General features: G+C 31.7%; 2 protein-coding genes across 2 annotated transcripts; both read right to left on the bottom strand.

Annotated features, from left to right (window-relative positions):
* Positions 1-1,323: 1,323 nt before the first annotated feature.
* On the bottom strand, positions 1,324-3,794 carry LOC129323196 (cytochrome c oxidase subunit 6a, mitochondrial-like). The gene is made up of 4 exons (XM_054969796.1): positions 3,634-3,794; positions 2,618-2,724; positions 2,417-2,459; positions 1,324-1,568 (listed from the first exon to the last, which is right to left on the bottom strand). Exons 1-4 carry the CDS (start codon positions 3,746-3,748, stop codon positions 1,537-1,539), a joined length of 297 nt encoding a protein of 98 aa, XP_054825771.1. The 5' UTR covers positions 3,749-3,794; the 3' UTR covers positions 1,324-1,536.
* An 8,233-nt stretch (positions 3,795-12,027) lies between these two features.
* LOC129284419 (uncharacterized) lies at positions 12,028-13,627 on the bottom strand. Its single transcript, XM_054919897.1, has one exon. It carries the CDS (start codon positions 13,285-13,287, stop codon positions 12,346-12,348), a length of 942 nt encoding a protein of 313 aa, XP_054775872.1. The 5' UTR covers positions 13,288-13,627; the 3' UTR covers positions 12,028-12,345.
* Between the last annotated feature and the right edge of the window lie 332 nt (positions 13,628-13,959).

Genomic DNA, 13,959 nt, shown 5'->3' on the forward strand with positions numbered 1-13,959 from the left:
GCCCAAGGTAAATTTCTACACAACTTCGTTTCTAGACTAAATGGAGACGACTGTTTGATAGCAAAAATATGGGCATGCTTGAGGATGATAATGATTTTAATAATTTGCGAAAAATCGGTCTGTAAATTTTGAGGGTGTTACACTTGCTTGGGCTAAATTTGGCGTGGAATTGTGATAGTCAAAACATTCAACTTGAGATTGATTCTACTGATGAATTAGTTGTATTGCAACATAAGCCAAACCCAGAACATTATGATTGTGATCTGATTATTAAGGCTTGTTAGGTTATTAATAAAGAGTAGGAGGTGAAGATTCAATTTATTAGGAGAGCTCATAACAAAATGGCAGACTTTCTTGCTAAGGAAGGACTTAAGGCTTCACCTAGTTTGCATAGGATTATTCAACCACCTAATGATCTTCGTAGGCTGCTTATCTCGGATTGGCCTAGTCAAGTCACAAGGGAGTTTGGTTAGGTAGCATTTTTTTGCTACCTCTTTGTTTTCTTTGTTATCAAAATAGAATTTGAAGACAATCACAGCAAAGCTGAGCATACATCCCCCTAATGAATTCAACCCAACCGTTATATTTCGTTGTTAAGCTAATTCTAGAATTATTTCAATAATAAAATATCATAATATTCTCTCTAATTTCTTATATAACATGTTGTAGAATTTTTTTTTTTTTACGCAGGTTAAGATAAGTAAATTAAATTCCTTCATGTTAAAACATATCCTAATATTTCAATTAAAGCAAACCTCCCCGTGCTTTGTTCAAATTACAAGAGAGTTGTTAAAATTATAAAAGAAAAAATGGAACATCATTTTATTTTTAAAAGGCACCTTATAAAAGGGACCATAGTGAGTAAAGTGTAATTTATTTTCCCTATTTCTTAAATCAAGACCACCGATAAACAATTTATGACACGTCGCCATCATTCTTCATCAAAATTTAATGTCAAATCTTATCTTCTCCAGCACAAGTCTCAAATTGTTTTAAACATCCACCAGGAACCAAGACTAACATCTTGAACACGACACAGAATAGGCAATAGGCATACGGGAAGACTGTAGCCCAGTGTAAAATTTCAAGAAGAAATATTTTCTTAAAAAAAAAAAAAAGCAAGAGCAAAACAAGCAGTGGATGAAAAATTCATCTGTATCCAGGGGAACTTGATTCATGTTTACAATTATACTTCAAAATGAAATGCATTACGAAAATGAGTCTTAGAAACAGTCAATCACGGTCCAAAATAAAAAAGACTCAATCGCCTTCGCCTAATTTCGTCTTTAATCAAGTTCATTGGAAGTTGTCAAAAGATTGACGTACAGAAATACACTATCGAATGTAATTGCAATTTTATTTTACTTAAATGCATGGGAAACAAGCATGAACAAATAATATGTACCGTAAGATATAGATCAAATTTCATAAAAGAATATGAAAATGCCATCATTGGCATTGTCTTAACATCAACAGGGGAAGAGCAATGGTTAAAAGCACAGGTGCCGCAAAATAACCCTGAGCATGACAACGATGCTAGTGTTTCACTTCAAAAAGACCATCTGGACCTGGTCATCACAAAAGAATCATTTTAAACAATCTGTAATTTCAGGTCAAATGATAATTTGAAGAAAATAATTGCCTAGCGGTAATCTAGCAATTTAAAATAGTCGCCAACTTGCCATATATCATACGGGAAAAAGGGTTGGGATAGAAGAAATGAAGCATATATGAGCAGTGTGTATATGAAGCTTAAAGGACCACCATGTATCCAAACACTGGTCTATACCATGCCCAAGAACAAGCTAGGCTGACATCCAAGTTCTCAGAAATTATTGGGCATCCCTTAGGCGGGTACCACATGAACCAGTGTAAAACCGAAGCAATAAACAATCTTGGGAAAAGGTGAAATACAGCCAAACAACAAACTTCATGGGAAAATAGTCTTGCATTTCGCTAAAACTAATTTCAAGTTGAAATCAAATGTTGCGAGGTTGTAATTAGTCATCCAAATAACCAAACACAAGCAGATTTACAAAAGCCATAACTCTTATAAACAGCATCAAATGCATAAAAGAGTATATTTGAACAGAGATTTTTCAGGAAAAAAAAAAAAAAAAGCATAAAGAGAGTATGTTGGCCATATCCTTCATTCCTTTCTCAATTTACAGTATACAACTATCATTATGAATGTACATAACCATATGTGGTTTTCTCTAATATACTAATGTTACAACTTAAAAATTAAAATGTTGCCCTGTACTAACCGGTGTGATAACTAACTACTCACGGTAATGGCTACAATACTAGAAATAGAACAAACTATTTAGAGTAATGGATATTTCCAGCACAAAAGACAGTAAACAAAGTCAGATTACCATATCCAATGAATCATAAAGAAATGAAAAAAACATACCCCATGGAAATTCCTTATTGCGGATGTGTAAATATGGGTATCCCTGTACAACAAAGTAAAAGATATACTGAAAAGATGAATTGCATTGTCACTAAGCATATACGAACACAAAGCAGAAGAATCAGAAAGAGAGCACTGAACAAGGATGCATCTCAAAGCAACAACAATAAAGCACTGGAATGTGTAGAAAGGAAAGCTCACGGGAGGCTCTTCATGGTAATGATGACTCCTTGACAGATTATAAATGGATAAAACAGTGCAGGTAGCAATGCCCAGATATGTAATCTTCTCCCACTTGGCAGTCTCGTCTGGCACAATGAAAATGAAAAATATAACAAAAGCATGACATTAAAAAGGTATTAGCAAAGGGAAGATCAAAACCTAAAGCAGAAGTTCTACCAAATCCGTAACATGAAAACCAGCTTCGCACCCATAACAATGCGACAGCAATCGTTTTGAGATTATTACAACAATTCAAGTGCAACAACAAAACTAAAATCTTGGATAAATTCGGGTAGCGGAACATGTAAAGAATTTTACTTTGCACTTATAACAGTGGAGGAAAGCAATTGTTTAAGGTTATTCCAGCAATTCAAGTGCAAGCTGCGTGTTGCCAAACAGTTGAAAAAGAAAATGATATAGGTGTATAAATCTAAATCTTCCGAATCACCAAGCATTCACGTTAAAAGTAAGGCTTAGCAGTCAATTGGCTAAAACAAAAGGCTTAACAATCAGACATCGGAAATAAATTTCAATATCTTAGTTTCACCCATCAAATCACAAGTTCGAGACGGCACTCTGATGAACAACAAGAAAGAAAGCAATTCAATCATATTCAATGCCTCATTTTTAAACATGAACAAGAGTATATTATAGCAATTTCATAAATACATTCACCGTTTCCCAAATGTATTTACCAAGGGCAATCGACATTAGCCGAATTAAAAAAAAAAAAGTTTCACGAACAAGCCCTCATGCGGAAGAGCCAATCAAACCACAGACGCATCAAATTCCCATTAATGGGAATGATCGTCTTTAAAGCGAAATTGCATGGAAGAAAAACAAAAGCTTACAATTGGATTGTCGTGTATGATGAAAATCAACGCAGAAATTGTAACTTAGAAAAGTGGACGGGTGAGAGTGAGTGAGTGTGTGTGTGTGTGTGTGTGTGTGTGTGTGTGTGTGTGGGTGTAAGGTAGGAAAGGAAGGGGACCAACAAGCATCGTCGTGATGAGCAGAGGAAGCGAAGTTTCTACTAGGAACGGCGGAGCCACGTCCTCCTCCTCGCAGAGCGGTTCGAAGAAGAGTTGATCGCACCAGCGCTGTCGCCATCGCTTAGGTATTACCGTATTAGTCCTGTAATCTCTCGGAACTCCGTTCTTAAACCTCTTTATTAATTTTTTTTTTTTATTGTTGTCCAAGATACTCTCACAACCAATATTTTGAAGGGTATTTAATGAGTTTTTTTTAAATAATATATTTTTATATACACTTTTAAAAATTAAATCATGAAATAATACTTAAAGAGTTTAAATATGCACCATCAGGGCTGTAGAAATCACAAGGCAAGTGAGGCAATTGCCTTAGACCTCCAAAAAATATATATTAATACCTCTATTATATATGTGTGTGTGATTGATATTTATATTATTATATATTTAATTATAAATGAAAAAAATAAAAAGTATTGATTGTTTTTTCTTTTAAAAAGTTCCAACTATTCTTGATATAACATTAATTATTGAGTTAAATTTATTATCTACATAACAAAAAAATAATGAGATCCATAATACACTAATTTATATTGTATTAGCTTGCTTTAAATTTCTCTCACAGTCTTACTTTTTGTTTTCTCCTTTTTTTATTCCAAAGCTTAAAATATTGACAAATATTAATATCAAGACCTTGTATAATTTTAGACCATCAACATAGCACTTTTAAGTCTTATTAAAATTTTATTTATAATTCATATAATTATTATTAATTTTTCACACTAATCATTGATATTAGTAATCTTAATTATATATTTTTTTGTTAAAATGTATTGTCATCCCATATTAGTGTTAACATTTTATCTCAATATATAAGATAGGGTTGAAGCACTTTATCAATACTAATTTTTATTTAATTATTGAATTAATTTAGTATTTTAGTAGAATCACTATATTATAAAATTTTAATATATAATTTTGAAAAAAATGATGAGTGAATTTTTTTTTAAGGGATACTTACATATGCCAAGCTTTATAGGCCTTAAAATATCTTCACACAATTCTGTTCAGCATGTGTGCTCTATCTTTTATTATTGATATTTTTATTTAAAATATAAGAATGTAAAGAGAGGTATTAAAAATTGATAAAAACTTTATAAATATAATCAAATTCTCTCTCTCTCTCTCTCTCTCTCTCTCTCTCTCTCTCTCTCTCTCTCTCTCTCTCTCTCTCTCTCTCTCTCTCTCTCTTCTTATAAACAACACCAAAGAAGTATTAATCACTCCAAGCCACTAGGTTGAAGATGCCTTTCGATGAAGTTGGCTTCTCTCAATTTCCTCTCCACTTTTCATCTCAACTATTAGATTTATTTTTGAATGGTTGAGAGTTAATGTTTTATAAAATTATTATTAAAATGTGAAATTTTATGAAAAATAAATATAATAATAATTTTATAAAATATCAAATCTCAACCATTCAAAAATAAATTCAATAGTTAAGATGAGAAGTGGAGAGAAAATGAAGAGGAAAGGAAATGGAGAGAAGCTAACTCCCATTTCGACTCTAAAATTTAGATGCCAAGTTCTTTTTTTTTTTTGGGACAAAATTTAGATGCCAAGTTCTAATTTTCAGCTTTTGATCTAAAAAAATAATGGTATAATACTCTTTCTCCGTTTCTTTTAAAGTTTGACCTCTGATTAATTAAAATTCAAATTAGCTACTCTTTCTGTTTAAAAATATAAGATATTTTTTGAAAGATTAAATATTTAAAAATATAAAGTGTTTTTAATCTTTTGAGATGTAATATTGTCTTTTTTTTAAAGTATCTTTATTGAATAAATTATATTATATTTATTTTAAGGTGTTTGTAAGGATAAATATAAAAAAAATAAAGGTAGTTTGAAAATAAATAACCACCTTATTGAGATAAACTTTAATTAAAAATACCTTATATTTTTAAATGAAGAGAGTGAGTAATATTATTACATGGTATGAAGTTTAAGTGAGCTTCATTATTTATATTCTATTGATTGATAATGTGATTTTTTTTATGAGAATTTTTATCTTATACTGATTGATTCTTTCATCTCTGTATGTGTGTCAAGCAAAAATGTTCGGGCATTCCATGATGGGGGGAAAAAAATCTGACAGGTTAAACTTGATTTTATTGAAAATGATAAAGTACATAAAACCTTCCTAAATTTTAAAATAATTATATATAACTTCCTCATATTTAAATATTTAAAATTAATCCTCCTAATTTTTAATTTTATTTTTCAAAGTCTCTTACAGTTAATTAAATTTATTATGTTATTAATAAATTTTTTCATGTCAGATTAAGGTACATGACGTGAAAAAAGTATTTTTATAAACTTTTTATCACAATTTAGGGAGGAAAAAAATATAATTTTTACTTTTAACATACATGATAATACTCTCATTTTGTTAATTGAAAGACTTTGTTCTCCTTATTCACTCTTAGCACAATTTTCAAAAAAAAATAATTTTATTATTCTTTATCAATTAAAAAATATTTTGTATCCAATAAATGAAAAGAAAAATACATAAAAAAAACTATCATTGATAAGAATTATATAAATAAAAATTTATGTTTTAATATAATAAAATTGTGTACCATTGATAACAAAAAGCCATAGATAAAACTAGTACAAAAATAAATATTTAAAAAATAATGTAATTTTTATACATTTATTATTGAAAAAACATAATCTTTAGTTCTTAGAGTTTTATCAAATTTTGCTTTTAGTCCTTTAATTTTTTTCAAAATTTTCAGTTCCTATGAAGACTAAAATTATTGAAAAAATGAAAGCTATAAGGATCTAAAAAAAAGGTCACCAAATATTTTTAAAACTATAGGAATTAAAAATTTTGGGAAAAACTATAAGGATTAAAAGTAAAATTTGATGAAACTGTAAGGGCTGAAGAATATATTTACACTTTATTATTTGCTTACTTAAAATGCTAGGTAAGTTTCTATATGGTTTTTCTTAATTTGACATAGCAAACTCCATTAATAACATAATAGAGTAATTGATAGAAGGGGACTTTGGAAAATAAAATTAAACATTTAGGGGTTTAATTTTAAATATTTAAAGATGAGGAGGTCATATGCAATTATCTCAAGGTTCAAAAATTTTTATACGTTTTAGCCATTGGAAAATGACAATTAAAAATTCTAATTTCAATTACAAATATCTAATCACTACAAAAATGAAGGGCGATTGAAAGATAACCTTATTTTCAAGTGGATTATCTAATTGTTATGAGTTTTTTTATCTAAAATCTACAATTAATTCTGTGCAGTTTTATTAATCTAATTGTGAGGAAAAAAGTTTAAGCTAATCCTTCAATATATTGCTGAAATTTCATTGAACTAGGTCAAATTTCAAGTAAATCATTTCAAAAAATCATAGTTTACATTAAGAATTAGTCTGTCTCCCACTAACAAAAATTGAATCTAGTGGATGGGGCTAACCAAAATTTTTAATGTAACTAAAATGTGCATGCATTTAATGTCTGGCTGTGATTTGAATAAAATTGTATCCAATTGAAAAATATTCATGAGCAGTAAAAAATTAGTTCATCTCCCAATTGACCTTCAACGTTGTTTCCAAGTGGATTACTTGGTTGTCATAAGTAATTTAATGTGAATTCACAATTTTATTTCGATGTAGATTACTTGAATTTTACACGTGGTTTAAAGGAAACTGATTTTATGCAATTTTAGCCGTTCATTCACAAATTATAAAATTAATTTTAATTTGAAAGACTATTAAAATTATGTAAAATAATGTAATTATATTTTATTATATAAGATGTAAGCTGTTTTTAAAGATGACGTGTTTAATAAGAGTGAATTGAAAACTTTCATTCTTTCTAGTTCAATATCAATAATTTAACTATATTTCATCCATTCTAGTAGGATAAGTAAAAATAATTTATATATAGTCAACTTCACCCCATGAATTAGTAATACCCAGTAGGATGCTCGGCACAACGGGGCGTCGGCATCTTAACTGAGTCCAGCTATATTAATGTGAATGAACTCACGTGCTTGCTTAGATTCTAGTCGACTTGACTCTCTAATGTCTCATCTCCATTTTTTTAAAATATTATTATTGCATTTGCAAGTCTTTTTTTTTTTTTGGGGGGGGGGGGGAGTAGTACTGATCTTTTTTTAATATTATTATTGAATTTTTCTATGACCTGACTTTAAATGTCTTATTTTATATTCATTAAAGGAAAAACATTGGTTTGCCACATGAAACCGTCCCTAAGCGCATTTGTCAAATCGTTTAATGCATTTAAGAGTTCACAGGTAGGGATACAGCAACAACGATGACCGTCATTTTTTCGGATGGAATTGGTTACATAAATTATACAATCAGTAATTAAAACTATGAGCATACAATTAATCAAAAATTCTCTATTCTCTCTGATCTTCATTTATCTCTATTTATAGAGTTTAAAATTACATGTTCTCATTTTTTTTTTACCGTGTCTCCCATGATAATCTCTTTGCATGTCCAATCTATTTTAACCAATTTTCAACTATCATTTTTTTAGTAAATGCCATGTTCACTTTCTCTCTCTATCTCTATATATATTTATTATGAATTTTATATTTTTATTTTTGTATACCCGCATATCTATTTTTATATATATTACTCTAATTTTCGCCTATACTACTTCTTTCCTGGTTTCTTATAAGAAAGGAAAACAAATACCAACACTATCCACCAACATATATGTAACACACCAATTATTTTTTTTTAAATAATTTAACTCAACCATAGTTGGATTATAGCCACCCAACACATTTTTATATCAATAATTTTAATATAAAATACTTTATAATTGGCTTCAATTCACACACTATAACATTTCAGATAAATTTTTACCTCTCACATGCCATTAGGCTAAATCACATTTGTCCATCCTTATACTCCTAACAAGTAAACTAAATCACATTTGTCCATCCTTATACTCCCAAAAAGTAAAATAAGCAATTTAGTCAATTTTCAACACAAGCCAGTTATTTGACCTTATAATCATGCCATTTTAATCAATTCAAAGTAAACCTAATATTAAAATTACAGTCATCCAAATTGTACCAAAAATAGAAATAGTTTGAAAGGCATGATTACATTTATATATTCATATAATTGACAATAAATAAAAAGCCCTAATATTGGCAATATAACACATTATAAATCATAAATTAAATACCCAAAAGAGACAGTGGATCTACACCACTAAGTCTCTGGGACTCCTCCACGTGTCACTCGTGGCTCTTCTCCTGAAAATTGTTAACCACATAATGAGACTCAAAAGTCCCAGTAACCAAAACCAATTTATGATAGTGTATACAAACAGTTAAGTGTGTGCTTACTAAGTGAGAATTAAAAATAATATAATTCCAACAAATATAAGAAATATTACAATATACACAAACAACCATCCTTATATCCCTCCATTAACCTCGAGCCGTAGCCCTCACTCGGTGCTAAATTACCCAGCTAAAGGTAGATTAGCCCGAGCCCTTACAAGCCACCTATTGAGCTCCAATAGGGGCGTACCACGTGGCACATAAATACAACAATAATAGCAAGTCTCCCAACACCTCCCACAATAATTAAACAAATTCATAATAATATTGCACAATTATACAATATTACAAAATTCATAATTTTCTCAATAATCACCCAATTAACAAGAAGTAACACTAATCACAAATTAAAAGCATGGTTACTTTGTGGCTTTTTCAATAAATTATTCCTTAAAATTTCTCTCTCACCACAATTTTTACCAATAATACAATCTACAAATAACATATTATTTATAAATATTAGTTTCAATTTTTGAAACTAATAAAATAATTCTAATAATAGAATTAAAAATATAACATAATTCCTAATCTCAATGTTAATACAAATCTATAGTTAATACTATTAAGTAAAATTTTTAACTCCTCTTTTAATTATCAATAAACATTAATAATCTAAAAATCAACTTCTAAACTAATTTCTATTATCAAAATTTTCTTTTTATTTCATAAATTCGTACCTAAAATACCCAAAAATTAAAAATTGTGTCTCTAGCTTAGAATCATAATCCTATAACCATAATAATTCATTTCTCGTCCCAAATAATCATCTAAACCTCAATAAATCAACATATATTTTCAGATCTAGTTTAGAATTTGATCCATAAGCCACAGATTCAAAGATCATCAATAAATTTATACTCTAAAACATTTATTATACTACTGAAAACTTCAAAAATCATATTTATTCAACATAAATTCATCCCTCTTTCAGATCTTAAATTTTCTACCACTACAAACTCAGAAACCAAAGAAGAAGGATGATTAAGAAAAAATTTTAGAACACTTACTTAGTCTTGAAAAGCTTAAAATCACACCCTAAATATCCTATTAAAAACTCTTACCTTAAAAATTTAGATATTTTGCACCGGTGACTCGCTTCTCTCCGCCTCAGCTCGCGCGCAGGAAAAGAATTGAAGAAATGAAAGGAAACGGGTGAGTTTTATAAAAATTCAGTGGGTCCCACATTTTTTTTATTATTTCTTCTCTCCTCTCTCTCTTTTTTTTATTATTATAATATATATATAATGATGGCACGCGAAAATGCCGAAAGTCATTTGTTCTTCTTCTTCTTCCCCCCCTTTTTTTAATACGTTTTCCCCTTTTTTTTATTATAATAATAATTTAATAATATTTTTTTATTTTTTTAATTATTTTTTTATTTTTTTAAAATTTTTTTTAGAATTATATCCTAAGTTAGATTTAATAATCATCTCTTACTAATTTTCTTACCTGTAAATATTATTTTTTTTTAAATTTCTATTAACCCAAATTAACTATTAAAATTTAAATTGGAATGTTATAATATACACTGTATACCTCTACCACGTAGAGCATATGACTTCCCTTTTCAAGAGCAGGGGCTTGACATGTATATATATCTATATACTCATCTGTTTAAAAACATAAAATATTTTTTAAGAGATTTAATGTTAAAAAATATAAGATATTTTTAATTTTTTAAGGTGTAATCATTATTTTTTTAAAAGTACCCCTATTGATAATAACTTTAGATTTATTATAGGATATTTAATAGAGGTAAATATGAAAAGATAGAGGTAGTTAGAAAATAAGTAACTACTTTGTTAAGAGATAAGATTCGATTAAAAATATTTTATATTTTTTTAAGGAGGGAATATAATTCTATATAAACACGGGCAATTGTCAGTGCAAAGATTTAACTTTAGAGTTTGTGCGGAGTGTCGCGAAAGAATAATATAGACCTGAGAAATACGCACGCAGAGAGAGACAAGTGAATGGAAATTGAAATGCTAGAGTGATTGAAAAAATCAGTTAATAAATACATGGTTGGCGCGAAGATACGCAATGCCCAGGAGATTGGCTCTCAGGTTTTTTCAACGCGAAATAAAAGTCCCGCCTGTACATGGACGGTGATGTAACGAAGAGGGCTACGGTCAAATGAGAACTCAGCAGGAAGAACAAGCAAATTACTGAATTAGAAAATGAAGGAAATAAGATAAGTGTGGTTGGAGAGACGAAAGGCATATTCACCGGGGCGTCGTCATCTCCGATAATATCAATGAATCCCAAGTTCTCAACATGCAAGAACCCAACCATGGTAAGCAAAATCCTCCCGTGGTGGACGCTACACACACCCACCCATACACGCATTTCATTTTCGTGGCTATTGACTTCCTCCCCTTTTAGGCCCACTGTTTCCCTTGTCGGCTCTTTTCTTCTTCCCATAGACCCACGGGATAATCTTATCAACGCTGGCGGAGGGAGGGAACTGGCCGCGGCTTCCCAATTTTTTTGTATTATTCAAGTGTTTCATGTTTTTAACCTTTTTAAAATTTATAAATACTTTATAATATATATATTTTTAAATTTTAATCCTTTTATTTTTAAATTCTGGCTCCACCTTGCTAATCAAAGGCACTTTAGATTCTAGAAACAATTAAAAATACTTATGTACTTAACCTTAAATATTTAAATTGCTTATTCTCAATTAAATCATTTATTTTATAATACATTTTTGTTATTAATATTGTTAACTAGAACGACAAACATCATTACCATATTAAAATTACATTTTTTAATTTGATTGTATGAAAGTATATTAAATATATAATAATAAATGTATAAGTCTTGCCAAGAAACAATTAACCTTAAAGAGCCTAAGAAAAACATAGGAACTCAATTTAAATTAAATTTCAATTTTTAATTAATAAATTTTACTATTTCATAAATTTGAATTGCAATTTATCAATATTAGCACAAAATTTATCAATTGAATATCTGAATTTGAAATCTAAGAATCTTTCTAGACCTTTGATCTGTCATGCCATAACAAGTTCCTTCTGGGGTCTTTAATGAGATTCTCCAAAATAAAAACTTCATACCAATGGGAGATGTTAGATGTATATGACATGTACATCACCAAAATTTTGTTTACTATAGAAAATTTCACCGCCCCCTCGCCCTCTAATTTAATTCTTAGTCCTTCCCTTCTATACAACAGAGTATTAACAACACCACCATCACTAATGAGAGGAAGAGATGAGAATGCAGTAGGTGGGGAAAAAAAGGGCCGAACATTCACACTATCAACTATCGATTTTGAATTTTCCTATCCCCACGACGACGACGCACCCAGAGTGTACACCACATCTTCCCTGCTCCATCCCGCACGCAGCAACCTCTGCGACCATAATCGCACGTGCACAGCCACGGCCTCTCGGTCTTGGGGGGCCCCACCCTTCTCCCACTCCTCATCCCCACCCTTCATCATCTCCAGTATCTCCTCGTCCCTCCACCCTCCCTCCCTCAGTCGGCAACACGCGTCTTCCAGACAATCCCCCACCTCGCCCGTCGCCCCGCTGCGCCACCACTCCCCTAGCGTTTCCGCCGCCTCAGACCAAAACTCCACCCGCCTCGCCCTCTTTGCCGCCCACACCGGCTCGACCCATTCCCAATTCTCAGTCAAAAACGCCGCCTCTCCGAAGAACCCCGACACGTCGTTGCTCAGCAGCCGAACGTCTCCCTCGTGATCCACGTAGAACACAGGGTTTCCCGCTAAATTCGGAGACGATGGTATGTAGCAATGCCGGTAAATTGGGACCAGCGCGGGCACGTCCTTCAAGAATCGGCGCGCATAATCCAGAGCCCTGCCCCTGACTCGAGGCCGAGTCCCCCAAGACGAGTGCCAGAAGTTGTTCTTCGAGACCCGTCGCAACAGAGAAAATACGGGGAGGTTCAGCAGGAGCTGGAGTTGCTGGGCAGAGGAGGAACGCCAGTTGGGGAAGCCCTCGGATACCGGCATACCTAGCTGGAGTATGGAACGGAGGTCCGGTGGAAAACAGAAGTTGAGGGACGACTCGATGTCTGAAATCTCAGAGTCGGACAGACCTTCTTCCACCGCTATATTGGACGACTTGAGATGCTCTATGAGAGTCTTCCCATATGCGGCGAAGGAAAAGCATATTCGCTTTGGTCTTGGAGTCTTTGATTGGAGTTGATTGTTAGTCCTGGTGCTGCAAGTATCTCCGGCTGTAGCTATTGCGGTCGCCATGAAACAGGGCCTCCGTCCAACAAATTATGGCAGAGATGAGATATGTAAACGGCAAGGTTGAAGTTTTGAGAATTGGGTATGCAAAGTCAGTTTAATTCTGGATATTGAATTGCGTCCGTCAACGCGTTAAGCATTGATCACTGTTTTGGAGCGAAGAAGTCGGTATCGGGAGAGATTGAAATCTTCCCGGCGAGCGCAGTTCTAGAGGAAGAGAGATATTGAGAGAGGCAGAAAGAGAACGTTTGACTCTTATAGAATACCTTGCTGTTCACGTATCCTTAAGGATTGGCCTATCGCGGCATTGCCATTCACGTGCTAGTCTCCCATTGGCCCCTTGGCATCCTCTAGTTTCATTTTTTTCCATTTCTCGTCCCACTCGGTGATATTCACCTGATAATAAATCTTCTCCTTCTTTTTTTAATGATAATAAACCTTCCTTCTCGGGGGGACAATTAATTTTATTTCTTTAAGCTAAAACAGTGCAGGCTAATGCATTGATAAATCCCATGCAAGGTGCATCCATAAGTTTTGTTTTCAAAAATATTTTTTCACCTATTCGTATTTAATGACTTAATCCACGTATTAATTTTGGATTTATCATACGAAGGAATAAATCAAAGTATGAATTGAATATCTTAGATTTAAATTTAAGATAATTAAAATTAATTATTT

Source organism: Prosopis cineraria, unplaced genomic scaffold (assembly GCF_029017545.1).
Source record: "Prosopis cineraria cultivar Desert tree isolate PC_DT_omini unplaced genomic scaffold, ASM2901754v1 PC10, whole genome shotgun sequence".
Taxonomy (NCBI): Eukaryota; Viridiplantae; Streptophyta; class Magnoliopsida; order Fabales; family Fabaceae; genus Prosopis; species Prosopis cineraria.